Genomic DNA, 19,530 nt, shown 5'->3' with positions numbered 1-19,530 from the left:
GTGTTCGTTAAACCTGAAAACCTGGTGCTTCCTTCAAATGGTCCTGCGTCTTTCTTTTACCCGTGCGCAAGAAGTGGTTGTCTAACGGTTAAATATTCTGTAATGAATGTTAAATGTGGGCGCAACGTTGACGCCGGACTTGGAATAATCGGAGAACGTTTCGTTCGAAAGAGGAATTTTGTATAGTTGCTCCCGTTTCGTAAATAATTACGTACATTTACATTTGTTTGGCTTTTACAAAGAGAAGCTGTTTCCCTGCGATATTATTCCTTTTACAAAAAGATTTATTCAAAAATTTTATCGGCGCTACTCGAATAAAATAACGTTTCGATCTCGACTCTGTATTCCTGAGTGCATCTACGAATGCTTGTTAGATTCTGAATCGCACACTCGAAGCTCGAGAACCTTGGAAACGTTGGGTCGAACGCGGATACAGCAGGGACAATTTCGCTGATAACCGAAACTGGTTATCTCCGTACACCGGACGGTACGAAGCTACTGGGTATGGTTCATTGTCCTTTTGTCGGTTAGGCCACACATGCTTACAACCACTTACCGGCGTCAAGCGACGTTTACAAAGGCGTAATTGTGATTTGTATCTGCATACGTATCCGAGCATCCATCGCATACGCAATAACAAGGAACGCAGGTCTCGCGATTGCGGTTTCTGCTAGACGTATTTATTCAATTAGCGATTTTCTTTTATCACCTATGTATCATTAACCCATTGCCGTACAATTACGAATTTTATTAATCATAAATTCTTCATAGACAGTTTCACAATTACGAAGACTACGAAAATTGAAATTTTTTACTTGGACCTTTTCACGAGATAAATCGTATATTTGTAGGGTGGTTATTGGAAAGGTGAGTCATCGATTTTCAAATTTAGTGTAATTTTAGTTGCGAACAGTTTGAAGCGTAAAAAGACATTTAAGAAAATTGAATTTTAAGTATTCGATTGTTTAAATGACCCCATAAAGATTGTAAGACTATTTTTTACTAAATTACAACGATTCACAAATTGTGAACGTTTAAGTCAAGTCGTACGTTATCGTAGTGGAAAACGATTCTTTTTTTAAACATAAGCGATGCCCATTTCTTTCGAAGGTCTGCTTTTAATCTATCCATTTTCATAGTCTGGTTATCGAGTAAAAGTCTCTAATAAAGTATTAAAGTATCGTTTATCAATGCAAACGGTAATACAATGGAAAACTTCGAAGATCCATCGATCCTCGGAGTACATAAATATGAAAGTTTATATCCACTTAAATGTTAAACAGATGGTACAAGTCGAAAAAAAAGAACAGTAAATTGAAACAACATAACGTGCACATTAGAACGAATTCAATGATAGGTTAGCAACAAATCAACTTTCGAAGACCTTTCGAAACCAATTTCCGCCTAAGTGAATCGCACACGTGACACACATCCCTATATACTATAATTTCCGTCTTCGTGCGTCGTATCTTAGGTGGAATTCTCTACCGATTACAGTTTTCTTCCTTCCTGAAACGAAGCAGTCCTTGCGCAAACAGAATCGCGATTTCAAGTCGTCTCGAGGTAATTATCAATACCGCTTCTATCGCTTTACGCGAGATACCGTTTCGATAACTTACTGCCGTATTTTAAAACAGAAACGAGTCAACCCAGTTCTATATTGTACGTGTACTTTACCGCCTAGCAACAACTATCGTTCGTAGAAAACAACGTCCAGCGGATTTACAGTTACAAATTGCATAAAAATCATCGAGTTCTCGAAACTTCAACCCCGACACTTCGGAAAGTTCTCGGGTTAAGTCGCGACAAATATCCACGCTAAAAGGATCACCGTGTTCTTACCGGGCTATAAAGCTCGATTCAACAAGATTTCCTACACACGGTTGCGTAACGAATACCGAGTAATTGTGTTTTGCAGATTTGCGTCTGCTATCCACAGGATTTCTTTGTTTCTACCTGATAACTGACGTCAAGGATTCCCGTTAGACTATACATAACGTAAACGGTGTAAACATTTCTACGGAATACTCAAAATCAAAATTTAATTATAAAATGCCAGTATTAGCGTGTTTAAAAATAATCATTTATCTTTCCTTTTCTTTCGAATAACAAAAGTCGCATAATTTCGTATTTTATGTTAAAAACAGTTTCGTTTTTATGCGTTTCTTATAATTATCGATTAAAATTTAATTTTTTATTTTCAATACCTTAAAAGATGTCGATACATCCATAGTATTCGATATGTATACGTATTAATGGAGCGTGTAAAATATACACAATACACGAAATACAGAAATATGTAAAGCGTGTACGGTAAATAGATAAAGGCTTTTCGTAGAAATTTTTTTATGCGTTCCATTTTCCTCGTAGGCGTGCTGGGGGGAAATTAATGGTAAATGTGGCGGGTGTAAAGGTGTTTTTAATCATCCGTCAGGTAACAAGTGGATAGTTAAACGTTAAGTAACCGCAAAATGGACGAGCTCACCGGCCGGGGGCCGAACGAAGGCGCATAGACGACGCGACGTTACGTCGCGGGGCTTTCGCTCGTGCACGCGGCCTTATAATCGAACGGACAAATTGATATCTCCATTAGCATAGGTATAAGTGCACCCGGGAGACCCACATATGCACGGGCGCATAAAGTCAAAGTGCGTATGGAGATAACGGTAACTCGACGGTGCGCATGTGCACGAAAACGTACAAGAGAAAGCACGCCTGTTGGAAAAGTTATGCCTTTCTATCGACACGGCACACCGACATAGGAAGACAATAGATTCAGCTATTAGCCGAATCATCAAAGTATCAGGCTTTCCGCTACACTTGAAACTAACATTTTGAAATGCAAAAATATATCTTATTTATACAGATAATTTTTAATACCATAGTATACTACAACTTGTACCTGCTATCGTTAGAAAAGCAATTTCCACGACTGTAAGGTCCCCTTGTGAGAAACTTCCAAAGCGTTAAATCTGCTGAAGATTTCCGGGTGTCAGTCGTCCCTGTTTGAAGGCCGACGCGATGTTACGTCAGTATTACAGTTAGCTTCATCCAAGACCCCGGGCATATCGCATCGGAAGAAAGCTCCAACGCGGATAAAATCATTCGGCAAACGAACCGATGTCCGAAAGAATAGTTTCAGAACGAATTCCTCGAATTATCGGCCAAGAAAGTAGGATCAAGAACGTTTTTTATATTCCGAGAAAGAGACTAGCGACGTTTCTTAACGATGTTAAATCGGTTAAAGCGTACGAATAAAAGTTACAGGCCTTAGAAAGTGCAGAATGCGTGTTCCGAACGAGAGTCACAAAAGAAACTTTCGCCAGAGATGATTGGAAATTTCATAAAATCGTCGAATCTAGTCAATTACAATTTTTGATTACATTCACCGTTGGCTTAACAGCCTTGATAAATCACCGTTTCATGAAGACATCGACTAATCGGTTCCCCTGTAGCATTAATACTTCTTTAAAGCAATATCGATATACAGGGTGTCCCGTACCCGTGAGGGATTCGCTTCAGCAATGGGATTTTACAATTTAGGATGTCGATTATTCTACGATACTCGCATCGAAGAAATTTTAATATTAATTTGGTGTTTACGAATAAAGTTAAACAAAATCGTACAAAAAGAGCAATTATATTGGTGGAATGGTACCAGAGGTGAAAAGTTCTATTATTAGTAGATAGGTATATTATCGCAGTTATAATGTTTCTGACCGCGATTTGCGAATGGTCATTATGTTGAAGATGCATTGCTGTAATCCGTATTATTTACGTTCCGTTATCGCATTCGTGTTATCCGAGGCGTCGGTATATAATTTATCCGGTGTTACGTGTACCGTAAAACGTAATTGGCGCGATAAAACCGATTAAACGGATCTCGGTTGAAACCGACACCCGTGAAATTTGAAACAATCATCGGTTGACACTTGGGAACGATCCTCTTGCAATTGTATAATACATACGTCCCTTGTAATCGGGAACGCGTTCCTTCCTCGAACGTTTCGAAACGCATGCTAAACATTCCACGGCGACTCGTTTGATCGGTTTCGTAGCCGCGATCGATCATGCTTTTTCTTAACAGAAGCGTTTCGTTTCTTTTTTCGTCGCAGAGAAATTACTCAAAGCGTCAAAAAGAAAATGTTAGATGTTTATTTACGCAAATACCTCGACAACCATACTTTCCTCTAGTCAAAGTATACTGCTCAAAATATAGTACGTTTTGGTTACTGGCAAGAATTAAATTAAATTATATTTATCGATATGTCGAATCGTTTATAATGTTTCGACATTTATCGGTAGGTCTAACTAGAAATACGCATGCATCGAGAGCAACAGCGCACCGTGTTGCATGCCTTTGCAGTTTTTTTTACCGGTGCAAAAGGCGGCGAGCGTCGCCTTGGTTGCGCAACGCGAGCAACGCAACGAAATTCGATCATCTTTGACTCGTAATAACGGCATGAAAAAAAAAAAAGAAAAAAAAAAAGAACATTAAGGAGACAAATGGCAGTGACGTGGCACAATTCGTATCGTGGAGAAACTGGAAACCGTAGCTCGACCCACGAGGTCGCGATAAGTGAGAGAAATAATCGTTACCGACGCCTAGGGATTAATCGATCGAATCAGACGAAGCGTATCCCGACGGAAGAAGCTGACTCACGATGCTTCTAGGGATTCGCGAACAATAGAGAAAGAATACAGACATTTGATACTGAATCGATTTTATAGAAAATCTATCATTTTCCGACTATCGACGCAACGTAATCGATTCTTAGACGTTCGTGATTCTTCCGTGAACCGTTAAGTAACATATCTCGAACAACGAATAATGGAAAATTAACTTTATTCTCATCGTAAGAATATGCAGGGTGCTCGGTAGATTAAATTCATCAAATCAAAATGACTTGTCGAACTTTATATTTAATATTCGACGAATTCTTTTCTTTTTCTAGAAAGAGTAATAGATCGAACCAATCTCACAAAAATTTCTCAATTATAACGCGAGTCAGCGAGAAAAATGGCGACACACGGTAGACTTAACGTTGAAATTGACGTTATTAATAATTTAGCACCGTTCGAAAGTTGCCGAACTTTTTAATCCGTTCCAGATTGAACGGCAGGCAGCGGTATTCGAGGCAAGTTGCTCAATTTTCTACACGGCAACGTAATCGATCGACAGCAATTTGTCTCGAACGTATCTCGCCTTGTACTACTGAATTTTTCTTCGTTCGAATTCGAATCGACCAGCGTAAAAACTCTATTTCTCAAGGAGCGTACTCGACCAATACAAAACATATACACTCATTTATATGTATAGCACGCTTTGAGAAATATTAATAATCGAAAGTTCTCAATGAATTCACCTGGAGATTTCATTTTTATAGCTTGGACCTGCAAATCCGCGCGCGTGTCGTAAACGCCCAACAGTACTCAGCAATTATGCTTACATAAATGAAAATATAAAGGTACGAAGTCGAATAGCATACATTTAAGAATCTCCAGTCTCGCGCGCCAAGATTTATGAGTTTTATTATACTTTTTCACTCAATGTCAGTCTTGTTCGGTATTTTGTAACGTTCACTTACATAAAGAGTAGTCTATTCGAAAACGTTGCTTGAATAAATATTAAAATCTGATTTATAGAATGAAATTATTTTTCGCCTGGAACAAATAAAAACTCTGTCCGAAAAATCTCGAATAATCAGAAATTATTAACGTTTAAAAGAGCCGGGAGTCGAATCGATCGGGACAATCTGTACACCTGCGATAGTTAATTGTCGCGGAACGATCTCTCTCGAGTGTCCCGAGCTGTCGTCTACTCTACTCGAGCACGGTATCTCGACTTACCTCTTGAGATACAGGGATGTTGTTTTTGTTCCGGCTGGTGTTGGATGTATTATAAATGGAGGAGAGTGTGGTGAGGGTTGCAGTCCCGACACCGCCGACCGTCTTTCCACTGACCTTGGTACCAGCACCACCGACATCTTTGTGCAACGTTCCAGGACTCTGAAATGAAATATCGGCGCACGTTAGGGCAATACCGGAGGCGTACTTTTTCAATGATAATGAGAATACGACCTGACGTCGTTAAATCACGAATGAAATACGAGGCTAAGAGGAAATTAATGACAGTCTCGTTTTAGAAAAAGAAAGAAAAAGATGATGTTCGGTCGGTAAGACAGGTTTGTGGCAACCTCAGATTCGATGGACGCGTACAATTTCACCGATAACTAACTGTTTAAAACTTTGATTGCCACGTCACCCATATATTTACCACTATGATACTAGAAAAATTAATTCTCAAGTTAAGACGTCGAAGGAAATAAATTTGGATTGGAATTTGTGAATTTTATTATTTCGTCTATCTTCTGCGACGTGATCTTTCTAATCTTTGATTACCTATCGTATTATTTAAAAACTTTTTGTAATTAAGTATTTCCACCAACGTCCACAAACGATACGCGTATCATATTTTGGACGAAAATAGAGACGTCAACAGAAAGAGCAGCAAACATCCTTTTTAAATCAACAATATGCCCGTTGGACGATGTTGATATTACAAAATTCTATCTTTCAAGATCAGACGCCGATCGACGGCTGAAGAAAGTGAAGTAGAACGCGCCAAGTCTGATATGGGTTTGTGTCAAGAGCAGGCGTGGGCAATAAGAAGCTAATTAGCTTTTCTCGAACCTATACACAATGGCTCGTAAAAGGAACGGATCTAAGTGTGTTCTTAACGACGTACATTATTTACGTAAAACGTATGATGCATTTTCGATTTCAATAAAATAATGATTTACGTGAAAGTGTGGACGAGACCGTGGTCGCTCGAAGGCATTATTTTTCTTCACGCGCCATGACAGTTGGGTCCGCGGCACAATTGAAATAGGAACAGCGGCGAGTCGTAGCAAACGAGAGATGCACGCTTTCACGTCATAACGCAAACCGTCGACATAAATTCTCTTGTATTGGAAACGAGCTGTAACGAAACCTCGCAGCCGCATGTCAGTTACGACTGAAAAAGGAGCGAGAAGCCTATCATTTTTCGACGTGTAAAATATGTGCACGGTAAGCTGATAGGTATCGAGGACGGTTTTTCAGATTTTAGAAAATTAGACACCGAAGAAACTTGGTACGAACAGTCGTAACAGTCGCGCATCCATCAACCACGGTATTAGAAACGAAAGTAAATCGAGAATGTACGCCATTACTGTTTTTACGATTGCAACGGGGGACCGACGGGAGCTTAATATTTATTTTATTTTATTCGTTCCGCGCGTCGACGTCTTTTAATTACAGGACAGTGGAACGACTCTCAGACTCGTTTGCACAAGATTAATTTGTTTAAAAGTACAATTCAAATTTTCAAACGACTATTATCCGAAACAAATTTTGTTTTACGATCGAGGTAATACAAAAACTGAAACAAAATCTTGCGAACAATTGATTTAATTTACTTTTAATAGTTTTTATAATCGCCTTTTGTTTCAAGGGCACCTTTCTTTTGTTCTTCTTGGTGTTACTACAGCGAGTCACAGTCAAAAAAAAGTTTAGGAATGATTTGGAAAACAAAATAAAATCGCACACATTAATATTGTTTTATATTTAAATTAAATTAAAAATTAGTACTTCGCAGAGCCGGGCGCACGCAGCTGTATGCAAGGTTGCCTATCTACAGGCGTAACTGTAAACGTTAATAACTTTTTAACGAAGCCTCGATCGACAAATTGGTATTCTTCATTTTCGTCTTATTTTGCTCTCTAAAATCATCCTTAAACTTGTTTTTTTGAATGAAATATATTTTCATAGATGATGTACGATACTGGCTGAGACTCGCTGTAATGTTTACCAACGTTTCGTGATATTTTGAGAAAGTTTTAGGAAACGGGAAGTGTAAATGTGCTGAAAAAATTATGTTGCACCGGTTCGACCGATAAATATCGCGTAAAACCAGTATTATTGGGAATATCTTGTAAACGGAAACGTTAGCGAAGCGCACGTTGACGCGTGCGTGTTGTTCCATTTCCGTCGCACAGTTGTCAAAGAAACGCGAACAATGGCGTCGAAACACTTTCCACGGTAAACGCATCCTCTGGAAAGGTACGTTGACCCGTGTGATCTAATGACACAAGGTTACCGTACACATTTCGACATTGATAATGAACCCACGGATACATCGAAACCAATGGCGGTGCCCCGTTACTTCCAGACGCGCCTAAGTTCGTTTAGCGAAACGGCATGGAAAGAAGCTCGTCGGGCGGTACGCTATACGAACCTTTCGACTTCCTTAATTACCGAGATCTCCTTAGTGATCGATTTCACCTTAACGCTATATGAAATTACAGTCACCAATATAGTGAAACGATAAGAGTTCGTTGTACTCGTTTATTAATCCTTTGCGGTCGACGGGGCTACCGGTACACCTCGGAAATAATATTTTATTTAATAATTATTTTAAATAATCGTCGTTTTTGGTGAAAATTGTATTTCGATTTTGAGTCCGGTTTACAACTTTTTTTTACAGACTTTTGGGATCGTTTCTTTCAGCCAATTTGAAATAAAAAAAAAAAAAACTGGTTATTTTTATTTACGGGCAACGTTCGAAAATAAATTATTTCAAACGGTTGTTTTTTATTTTTATTTGAAACGAGATTTACTCGGGTCTGTTCGTAACGCAAACTATAGTTCGACGACGATGAATCAGATATTCTACCGATGACTGCACCCGAAGAAAGTCATCAAGCCCACCTTAACGATCAGCAATTTACTACGACAATACTCCAAGATCGCTTTCACGAGCCATTGTCTTCGGACGAACCCGTGATCGTGATTATTCGTTAATTAAAAACCCACCTATCTTGCTTTCAGACTCTTTAGACGCTGCCTTAATTATGGAAAAAATAACGAGTTAGTCATCGAAAGGTTCCCTTGCGTTCCTTTATCGCTGAAACTGGAGATTTGAAAGAATAAAAATTCGAAACTCGAAGTACCGCCATTCCTTTATGTAAGAAGTGAGAATTTCAAGTAGTTTGGTTCGTCCACGGTCGGACCGATCCGAAGGAGAAACTTTTTATAACACTTTTCACGAACGAAAAAAAGAGAGAGAAAAAAAAGACAACTTTCTCGTACCACGCTTTTCCATTCAATTTATGCGTCCGATTGAAAGCAATAATTTCTCTGGCTCGCGAAACCGAACAGTTTACGGTGCCTGGAAGTAGACCATAAAGGTATTCAATCCGGAGATTGAAAGAATCTTTCGAGCAGATGCGTGTTCGGACTTGGAACGGACGAAAGAAACTGGGAATACAGAATGAAGACCGAACGGAAGAGAAAGGAATAAAAGGATACTGAAACCGCACTGCTGCTGGAACCCTATCATTACCTCTCTGCCAAGGGTCGAACCTTAATCCTTCGCTAGACCTCGCGTTTTTCCATTTTTCTCGAGACACCTGGCCATACGAGCACACCGCAACAATCAGCAGGTGAACGGATTCACCTCGTTTGTATACAAGGTGCGTCCTGAAAGCTTCCAGGGCTTCTTACGCGGACTTGTTTGGCGAGTCGAGAAACGGTCTATTTTCACTTAAAATCCAGATTGTTTTTCCAAGTCACACTGATTTTAGCTATTCATTTACTTTATCGAAGAATGCGGTGGTTAACGGAAGTATTCGAACGTTTGGACCTACTTAAAATGTTGTACGATAGTTCCTAATACTATTCTCTTGAGTTGCATCTACGGAATTTTCGATCGAATAATTACTTTCGATGCCATGTTGAAAGAAACATTGATTCCGTCACAATTTTTTGGGATTTTTCCTCCAAAGTTTCACAATTTTATAATAAAGAATAATTTTTTAAAAATCCGTACGTGCAATCGATACTACTGTCTTACAGTTTAAGAAAATTGGATGATTTCACAACTTGCAAAAATGAAACATGCTTAAATCGTGGAATATTTTTGACACACCGTGTACGTCGCCGATCGAGAACACACCGGTTGTTCCTCCAGCGTTTCGTCAGCACACGGACGCAAGAATACAGACGGCTCGCTCGAGAGAAGCGAGATACGATTCGCGTCGGATACCTGCTCGGACCCACGAACACAAACGCGGCCAGAAATCCCTTCGGGACACGTGCAAGGTTGGCAGATGCGTTTCGTCTCAACACCTGCCGGCTCACGCAGGTACAAAGACTAGGCTTAGGACGGCAGTCACAGCTGCTCCTCTCCCAGCTATCGCATAGAAAAACGATCTTTCCCGAGTGGAAACCTTTTCGTCCTTTGAGGACCGCGGCGGCCATTACTTTTGTTCCGGAACGATGTGCACGGTGCGTGGGCGAACGGATAAAACGGAACCCAGAACCGCTCGAGACATCCTGCGCCAAGGAGCTCTCCACGCGAGGGAAAGGATCGATAAAACCACCAACCCCGGACGTTTTTCGAAACTTCTACTTGGTCGCTGACCAATCTTGGAATTCAGATTCTCGTTTTGCTCCTTTAGAAATGTTACGTAATAAACTAAAACAGATAACGAGTATGTCAAAAAGTTTTTTTTCAAAACAATTTCTTTAGTAGTTATGAGCATTTGTACCATACAAACATGCCAATACTTTTGTCCAGCACTGTATACAGGAACGGAAGAGTCAGTCGAGTGTTTGCGAGAAAGCGATCCCTCTGCTGGCGACCCTACAGATTACTCTACGAGACAACCACGACATTCCTGGCAAAATGATGAAATTTTTTATTTTCAGCCATAATTAGAATAATAGGTTTGTAGTTACTTATTTGTACGTTTTTATAACCAAAGAGTGCGAATGCCCACCAATAAGGCACCGTGAATTATTGTCCCTCGGTTGAAAAGGGTTTCTCCGTTGGATTGTTTCTCGAACGTAAACACGGAGTCGGAACCTTAAAACCTGATTTATCCAACTATTAATGCCTCGGTATATTATACAGAATGAATGACGTAATTGGAACGGGCCGTGCCTCCTGTTTCATCCAAGTCAGACAAAAATGGTAAAGATGAAAGTTAAATGATACGACAACGTCTATCTTCTCACGACCTTACTCCTTTATGAGCGCATGAATACTCTTGCAAAGCGTAATTGCGCTATTTTTAACGAAACGATAGGTCAAAGCCTAGTTACGGATAAGGCTTACCAAAATAATATGTTAGTCTTACGATCAAAAATCTTGGTAAAACCGAGTTTAGTGGTATTAGGCCATCCCATAAATCCCGTAAATACTATGTATTATTTTTAATTATTGATAACTTTCGCCTAGAAACCTAGATTACGGCCAATTCTAAATTAAAAAAATTTTCCTTGGAGAGTACGGTGTATGCTACCAAATGTTTTTAATTAAACCGAAAATGCAATTGAACTTTGTGGATGTTGCATCCATGAATCAAATCGAGGGAGATCGTTCGACTTGTTTCTACACCAGCGTGTTCTACAAATAACGAAACAGGTGGGACCAACGTGTCCCAATTACGTGACATACTCGGTATAGACGTACAGTTATGCTGGATCTAGTCGCGAAAGAATTGCGTCGAGCAAGGTTCGGTCTGGCCGCCGAAGAATGTGGATCGGTGTTACCCACTTGGGTCGTGAAAAGATTCGTTTATGACACGATTAGAATCTGGTCGACTCGAGTATATCGAAAAGATTAAAAACGATCAGGTTGAGTCGGGAGGAGATTCGATCGAGCTTGATTGGAAGAAAATTAGGCCGAGTCGAGTCGAATCGTTAAGTGTCTGTACAAAGTCGATTTAGATCGTGAGAAGACTCGTTCCGATCGAATCGTGTCGCGAGGAAATTAAACCCAATAGTTGAGTGAGGTCGTAGCGAGATTGAATCTTATCGAGACGGGTTGCGGAAAGATTAGATAGATTTGATACAGACTGGTCTTATCTAAACACAAAAACCAGCAGTCCGAAAACATTTAGAGTACGACTTGTACAGTCGTGGAAATTCATTTTGAAAAGCTTCGTTTTCAAGGTATTTTTCCCCCAGGGTGAACACCCTGTATATGTGAGTAATTAATTAATTATATTATTTTTCAAACACTTCAAGATGAAAAAACTACCGAACGTAGCGTATGGAGACATTTTGAAATCGCTGTAAGAACCAATAGCGTGTTCGAAAGAATAGAATAAAAACGCGTGCGTCTTGCATTTATACATGCCTTTGCTATAGCGTGGTAAGCATAGTCGAAGGAACGTTGTTAAAATAGTTGGTTAAAGATTTTGCGTGCTATCTGGCTGGATATATGCATAATTAATGATGTGTGTGTATCGTGGCTGTTATTAATCGGGTTGCACGCGTTCTGCATTCTTGTGCGTCGGCTAACCAGACAATTGACAACTGACCTAGATGTTAAAACTTACGATTCCTTCTTACGTTCCAGCTTCTCGCGTACACCCATTCTGCGGACCACTTATGAAATATTCACCGAGTCGTGACTCGGTTCTATAAGACCCGCCGCGGCTAGAAAAATTGACGCGAAGCCACGATGTGAAAAGTTCCGCGTAAAAAATAATTAGAAAATACCGTTGCAACGACCTCCGGTTTCGACCAACAGAAAACTGTGAAAGACAAGACTATAAACATATTTCGAACGTAAAATAGGTATCGATTGTTTCTATGAACTGAAATTTGTGTGGTTTAAAAATTGTTCAGTTTTGAACAAAATTTCTAACAAAAAGATAATTGATAACGTAAAGGTATGAAATACAAAAATATGGATAGCAGAGAGGTAAATGGGATGTTCGAGTGCCTTGCATCGTGAATATCTGGCTTAAGCTCGTGAATTTTTAAAAGCTGCATCTGTTTTACCCATCTCTTCGCGACCCTGCTCACGGTAAACCAATTTCTTCATGACCCGATTCGACCAAATCCACCTTCTTACGATTCGACATGATCAGAGCCTCCTTGCTACGACCCACTTCGACCTGAAATCTTTTCACGACACCGCTGAATTTCATAATTCGACGCGTAAAGGGTGATTCTAAAAACTGGAACGAGCTGTACTCCTTTCTAACGACCAAAGGCAGAGAAAATTGATAAAGGAAAACACGTCGGTACGGCTTAACGAGAACTATGTAATTATCTTTCTGTGACATTATTTTTTTCTCAAGCGTAACGACGAGGTCGAAATATGCATATTTTCTCTAAAGGAAACTGTTTGCTATTCTTGAACATATATATTCATCTTTCCGGTTAGTCTGCTACTTACTATTTAAGATGCTTACAAGGGGACCTTGCAGTCGTGGAAATTGCATTTGAAACGATAGCAGATGCAAGTTGTGGTATACACCTAGTATCAAAATATTCTAATAGGTTTCTTCACGATGGACCTTCGTGCTCGAGACATTATCATTTAAAGTTTGGTGAATTTTATTAAATCGTTAAAAAAAAAGATAAATCAGACAAGTGATTGCAACAGTTCTGAGAGCCACTGGTATCTCCGATTGCAGGCTGCAATCTTCCAGCGAGACGTTCGCAAAGTGCGCTAACGCAAGTGCACGACGATGGATTTCCTAGTCGAGATGTTTTCACAAGTACCAATTAGCCGGTGGTCATTGATCGGTGAAACCGCTCCTGGTATTACCGACCGACGGTTAACTCTCAACCTATTTCAGAATATTGCGACACGGCTTGGGTCCGGTTCGTCACGAAAAATTGCACGCAACTTTTTATGGGACCACGATACGCGACTAATTAGCGACCTTATTTGAGAACTATGTTTTAGAATCGTTCTGGTATTCGAGTAACCCGACGCTCGAGACGAGCAAAATTTAATTTCTTCGAACGTATCGAGCATAACAAGTCCCACGAGTAACAGTTTTTATTTTTATTTACTAAACGAATGCACACATTTTGGTATCGTTAATTATCGCTGATGATCGGAACTTGAACCATATACAATGTGTTACAAAATCATTTAGAATGAAATAACCTTGATACTTGTAAAATTGTTAACAACATTACTATCGTTACAAGCACTATAAAAATAACACCATTGGTCACTGTCAACGCGTTGCACAAGTACGAATATACCAAACTATGGAATTTCTACGATACTAACTTAACCTAACTCGGACCTAACCTCGCGAGAATTCCGTCGTAAGTAGAATTCGATTAGATTCGTTCGAAAAACGAGGTTAGGTTTACGGGTGCAAAATCGTAAATGTTTATCCCAATTCGCCAGACGTATCTGTATCTGTCGAGGGGAGAAAAAAAGAAACTAGAAGGCGACTTGCCTTTTTGCACGAACAGCCGAGATGGATTTTGCGTAAGTGAATTGCACGGGTTGCGCGCGTAACACGCGATGACGTTCCTCTTTCGTTCGGTGGAAACTGGTCTCGGGCGAGGAGATCGACCGACAATGGTATCGAGGACCGAGCAACACTCGAGAAACGACGGGCAAAGGGAGAGAGTCGCGGCGCGTGTTCCCCTGGGGTACGACGACGCCAAGAACGCGTAGACGAGTATACATAGAACACGAATCCGCTTTGACTCGTGCACGCAGAAGAACGAAAAAAGGGGTTCTGTGCTCGAGAGGCGACGTCTGTTACGGCCAAAGGACAGAGAGGAGAGTCGAGTGTGTTTGCTCGACGTCGAATTATTTTATTGCCGGCTGGCGAAAACCTACCGTCGAAACGAGGTTAACCCCTCAGGTTTTCGTCTTACGTTCGTTTCCCCCGCAGAAATCAGAATTAGATCGCGAGAAGCACTCCGGTGACTTTCCACGTTCGAATTACTTCGAGTTTCAACGAATAAGAATTAATTAATTGCACCGAAATAAATTTGGATAGAATTTGTGAATTTTAACAAGGTTACGAAAATAAATACCGAAACAAATTTTAGGTTATGTAACTTACAATGATCTAAAATCAAAATTTTACTTTTGCAGAATATTATACGGTTTTGATCTGGCAGTGAACGCGTTCATTCGGTTAGTTTCATCCAACTCTAACCTCGACTATATTTGTTGATAAAAAAAAAATAAATTCAGAACTAAGGAGGTTAACCGCACATACTTTAAAAATATTTCTTAAACGCGCTTAAATACTTTCCGGTATAAATCTTCGTATAACGATGAAGTAAAATAGCAAATTACCATTCCGAGAAACATAAACTATTTCGCCAGCAAGTAATACTTACAGAAGTATTTTACCACTTTAAATTCGCGTGTATCAAGATTGCATGTGCAATACGTTCAAACGGCGGAAAAAATATGCGTAATATTCAACAGATTACGGAAATATTATAGAATTAAATAATTAAGTTGTACAGATACGCACGAGACGCGATGTATAAAGGAATCGTTCACATTAGGCGCACGAAGGGTATATGTATACATATTCGCCATGCGAGTGTCCAAGGTGATACGATCTGTCGCTCTCGGCCGAAAGAAACCTGCTCCGCTCGTGTTATTAATCGAAAATTGTTTAACCAATTTAACGTTTAACATTTATTGCCCCGTAAATACATAGCGTTCAACTGCGTTTAACTATCGCAACACTATTAAATCATAAATATATTCCGATAATTTTTCTTGTATAATTTCAGTATGCGGTACAGCAATGCATATTGAATATATTATTACAATAAAATCAATAATATTGAAAATATTAAACGAACACTACAAGTTCATTAAACGCGATAAACTTGTACATATTTATCTCTGGACTTGTAGAATTGAGGTTATGTCTAATAAGATGGAACTTTAACTGACTTAGTATTTCGAACAACCCAAATTTTATTATACAAGTTACTAGCTTGTTAACAATTACAATTTAATAAAGCACATGGTTTGGGTGGAAAGCACAAACCGAAAAAAAGTGCCACTATAGCCTAACCTATACTAGAATTCTTTGTTATCGATCGCGCGCTCGAATGTGTCGTCGTTTCAGAGATAAAGATACTCGGAGAATAAAATAAAACTGTCCAAAGCAACCTCGAGTTCCCCGTATTAAAGTAAGAAACACTCTGTAGTACACGCAGTCGACATTATTCGCTGCTTCCAGTTTTGCATAAAAGGAGATCGAAATCATGCTCTACAATCGTATGTAAAGTAACACGGAGGAAAAAGAAAAATAAGAGCAGATCAACCGGCTGAGAAAGATCAGAGAGAAAAGGATGCGCGGTAAGTTGTTCGAAAAGGCCCGTCTCGTCGCTTTCGAAAATTTCTCCCTTTCCTCGAGGCGAACGACGGACCCCCCTTTACCGCCATCTTAACGTCGCGGGGAAGCTGGAAGACGGCCCTGATGGCCTGTAAACAAGTGAAACAGAACTTTCACGGCCACGGGCTCGACCTGGTCACTTCGTTTCAGGTATATGCTACATATATGTACGTATGATGAGGTCGAGCAAAAAACAACACAGCAACTATCCTCCTGTTGGCTGCTCTCCGTGAGAGCGGAATCGACGTATAAAAAGGAAACAGGTTATCGAATTAAAACGATACTACCGCTCGGTTGCTGGCCCCGAGACACGTAATTTCTATCCCCCGGCCTGTCCAGGAGGATATTCGGAGGCAACGGTACACGCCCCAAGGACAAATCCCTCCCGATATACCTTCGATATTAGGTTACAAACCAAAACACCTCGCAGAGCGGGCCATTCCACGAACCTAACCGAAACCTAACCTCATTTTTCTCCTGCATCACGGAACAAGATCGCACCTTTCGAAATTCATCCAATTTTTCTTCGCTAAACATTACGAGTTCAATTTTTCTTCTACGCATACTTTCAGAATGTCTAAGAATAAAATTTTTATCGTAGCGAACGTTAAAAAGCTTATCCTCGTTTAATTTCTACCGTCGTAAGGGTTTCGCGTTGCGTCCAATCGTCGAAATGATATTATTTCAACCCTAGTATTTCCAGAGAAAGAAACGATGCCAGATTATGTGTGTTTACTGGTCTACGGCTCACGGCGTTCGTTTTTCTCGGATGTCCCCGTTAAAAACACTCGCTACGCAGTTGGATTGTTTTCGTTTACTTACAAACTCCCGGTTGAATTGCGTTAAATTTTTCGTTTCATCGCGTTACTGTTCGTGGAATTTCGATATTGACTGGGCTCCTTGCTACGCGAACATTTCTAATGCCCTTGAATGGTTTTTGGATGAAAAAGCGATTATGAACTTACGAGGCACGTGATAAAAATAAACGATTTAAGAAAAACGTATTACGCAGCGGTCAGCGATCGTCAATAGTGTATCGTTATCGTTTGCAAAATCGTATTATATGGGTAAGCAGGTTTTAAGATAAAGCGTGCAACAAAAGCATACAAGTTTATTTCATATCCTTTTATGTAAACGCATTTGTGGATTTTTCACGAGGATCTTATCGCGTGCAATGTGTGCAATAACGACACAGCGTGTTACACGTTCTCGATACGATATCGATGAGTTATCGTGCGTTCCTCCGTGAATCGATTTATTTATCTGGCTACCAGGAATAATAGTTGGAGGTTCTCGAGAGAAGACGAAAACATTGGTTACCGCGAAATGGCAGCATGTGTAACGACGTGCACGTATACACGCACGTGTCCCGCGGCCGTTGAAGTTTTCGTCACTTTCGAGTGGGTTTCCTTGCGCTTCTATTCCCACACGCCTGTCATTCCTTCTCTCCTGCAGCAGTGACAGTGAATTAAAACCACTCACCACGCTGTGTGTCTGTTTATATTTAGACCGTAGATGCACCGGAGAACATGCGAGTCAACTTTGCGTCGAGGGAGTCACGTTGCTCGAAACGTTACACGATACCGATCGTCGGACTGATATCCGATAATGAAAGTTATTGTTGTGCCGCCGACAAAAATAGATATATTTTTACGCTTCGAACTAAACCTCGGATTCGCTCGTATGACGAACAACTGCACGATTATTATGTAAATCGAATGTCTGCATTCCACGCAAGAGTATCATTTGAAATGGAATTGAGCGGGCATTTTTACGAATAAGAAACGAAGACGATCGGCTTTGTATAGCGAAGGCAGATGTCGATAGCGTCGCAGCAGTCCAGTCGATGTATAGGGACTTTATGCGTTCGCGAAGATGTCGAATAGTTGCGAAGCTTATTTCAAGTATCGCCAGAGACAACCAACTTTTTATCTAGATAAAAATTTACAATACCAAACAAAGATGTAAAACTATAAAACATTAACGATAATTCTTCACGCTTTGTATCAATTTTATTTGATCTCTCGTTTCTAAACACATTAGAATAATGCAGTGTGTTCATGGCATAATTGCGACTGTATTCATCAAAACGCGCCTTGATTGTATCGTTCGCACACGCGCGTGCAAGCGTATACATTTACGTGTAGACGAGTGTGAGACATCTCTCGTGTATTCATCTGCATTCGCGTCGAATGAGGTTAACGTTAATGAGGCACAAACATCTCCAGACACTGTGGCCAGACCTTCCCTTTATTCACCCTGCCATGAACCCTCGCTGATACGCCACGTGTGCGCGCAGCCGGGGATGGGAATTTTTTTGTTCAGTATGACCGTTGGTCCGTTCCATTCGACCAATGAACTGCACCGGTCGACGCACGCGGCTTTACGAGGAAACAGACAGTTCCGCAAAATGCTTGGACGAATTTTCGAACCGTATCCGAATATACCAGATTCATTTTAACCATTGCTTACGTTCGTTTGCGTTACGAAATCTATACAGTTTTAACAGTATCTCGGATAATTTCGAATCACGCAATTATGCTTGTTAACTATACTAGGCCAAGTCTATAAACCTTCGCTGCACACACTTACGATCGCCCATAATATTCCAGTCTTCTTGAATAGATTTGTACAATGTACCGAATGTAATGGATGAAATTATATTGAAAAATATAGTAAATGTAATATCTCTAAAAAAGAATGTAGACTGCACCAAGAGATCAGTAGGAAAGAAAGTTCTCGGGAGATTCGAAAGGGTCCATTAAACTTATCGCGACGAACAAAAGCGCATCCATGCCGGCGAAACAAAAGGCGGCAAAAAACGTACGATACATATATATATACCAGGTAGAAATCCTCGGAATCGCGTTGTCGTACCAAGACCATATATTATCCGTCTCGGGTCACTAACAAACACGACACACCGCATGCCCACGTACCGTTATGTTCGCTCTTGAAGCTGGTCCTTATCAAACGCACGGTATTGCATGACACCACGTATTTAAGATACATGGTATACCAGACTAGTGTAAGGACTACTTACTCCGTACAGGGACTTCAACTTTACATGATTCAGCGCGGGTACATCCACCATGGAACACTTGAGAAGAATAGTTGTAGTTTGGCTGGGCATCTTGAAACCGTCTCTTCGCTTGCACGTGTAACAAAACTAGCGGCACGTCACTACCGTGGGAAACATCCATTGGTGTCCGACACTACGATCTACCGTATCGTCTTGCAACGAGGATCAGAACACAACACCGACAACCATAAAGAGAAAACATAGAAACTGAAGTGTATCGTTACTACCGATCGACTTCACGATGGAAAAAAAAACACG

At 40.3% G+C, this 19,530-nt stretch overlaps 1 protein-coding gene across 5 annotated transcripts in view; it reads right to left on the bottom strand.

Moving 5' to 3' along the window:
- LOC143348384 (uncharacterized) overlaps positions 1-19,530 on the bottom strand; it is a 117,891-nt gene that overhangs the window by 19,061 nt on the left and 79,300 nt on the right. For all 5 annotated transcript variants that reach the window (XM_076778527.1, XM_076778529.1, XM_076778530.1 and 2 more), the window contains one exon: positions 5,851-6,009. In XM_076778527.1, the coding sequence (XP_076634642.1) occupies positions 5,851-6,009 (159 nt within the window). The remainder of the gene's footprint in view (positions 1-5,850; positions 6,010-19,530) is intronic.

Source organism: Colletes latitarsis, chromosome 11 (genome assembly GCF_051014445.1).
Source record: "Colletes latitarsis isolate SP2378_abdomen chromosome 11, iyColLati1, whole genome shotgun sequence".
Classification (NCBI taxonomy): domain Eukaryota; kingdom Metazoa; phylum Arthropoda; class Insecta; order Hymenoptera; family Colletidae; genus Colletes; species Colletes latitarsis.
The sequence above is the reverse complement of the archived record's forward strand: the minus strand, read 5'-3'. Positions and strand labels throughout refer to the sequence as shown.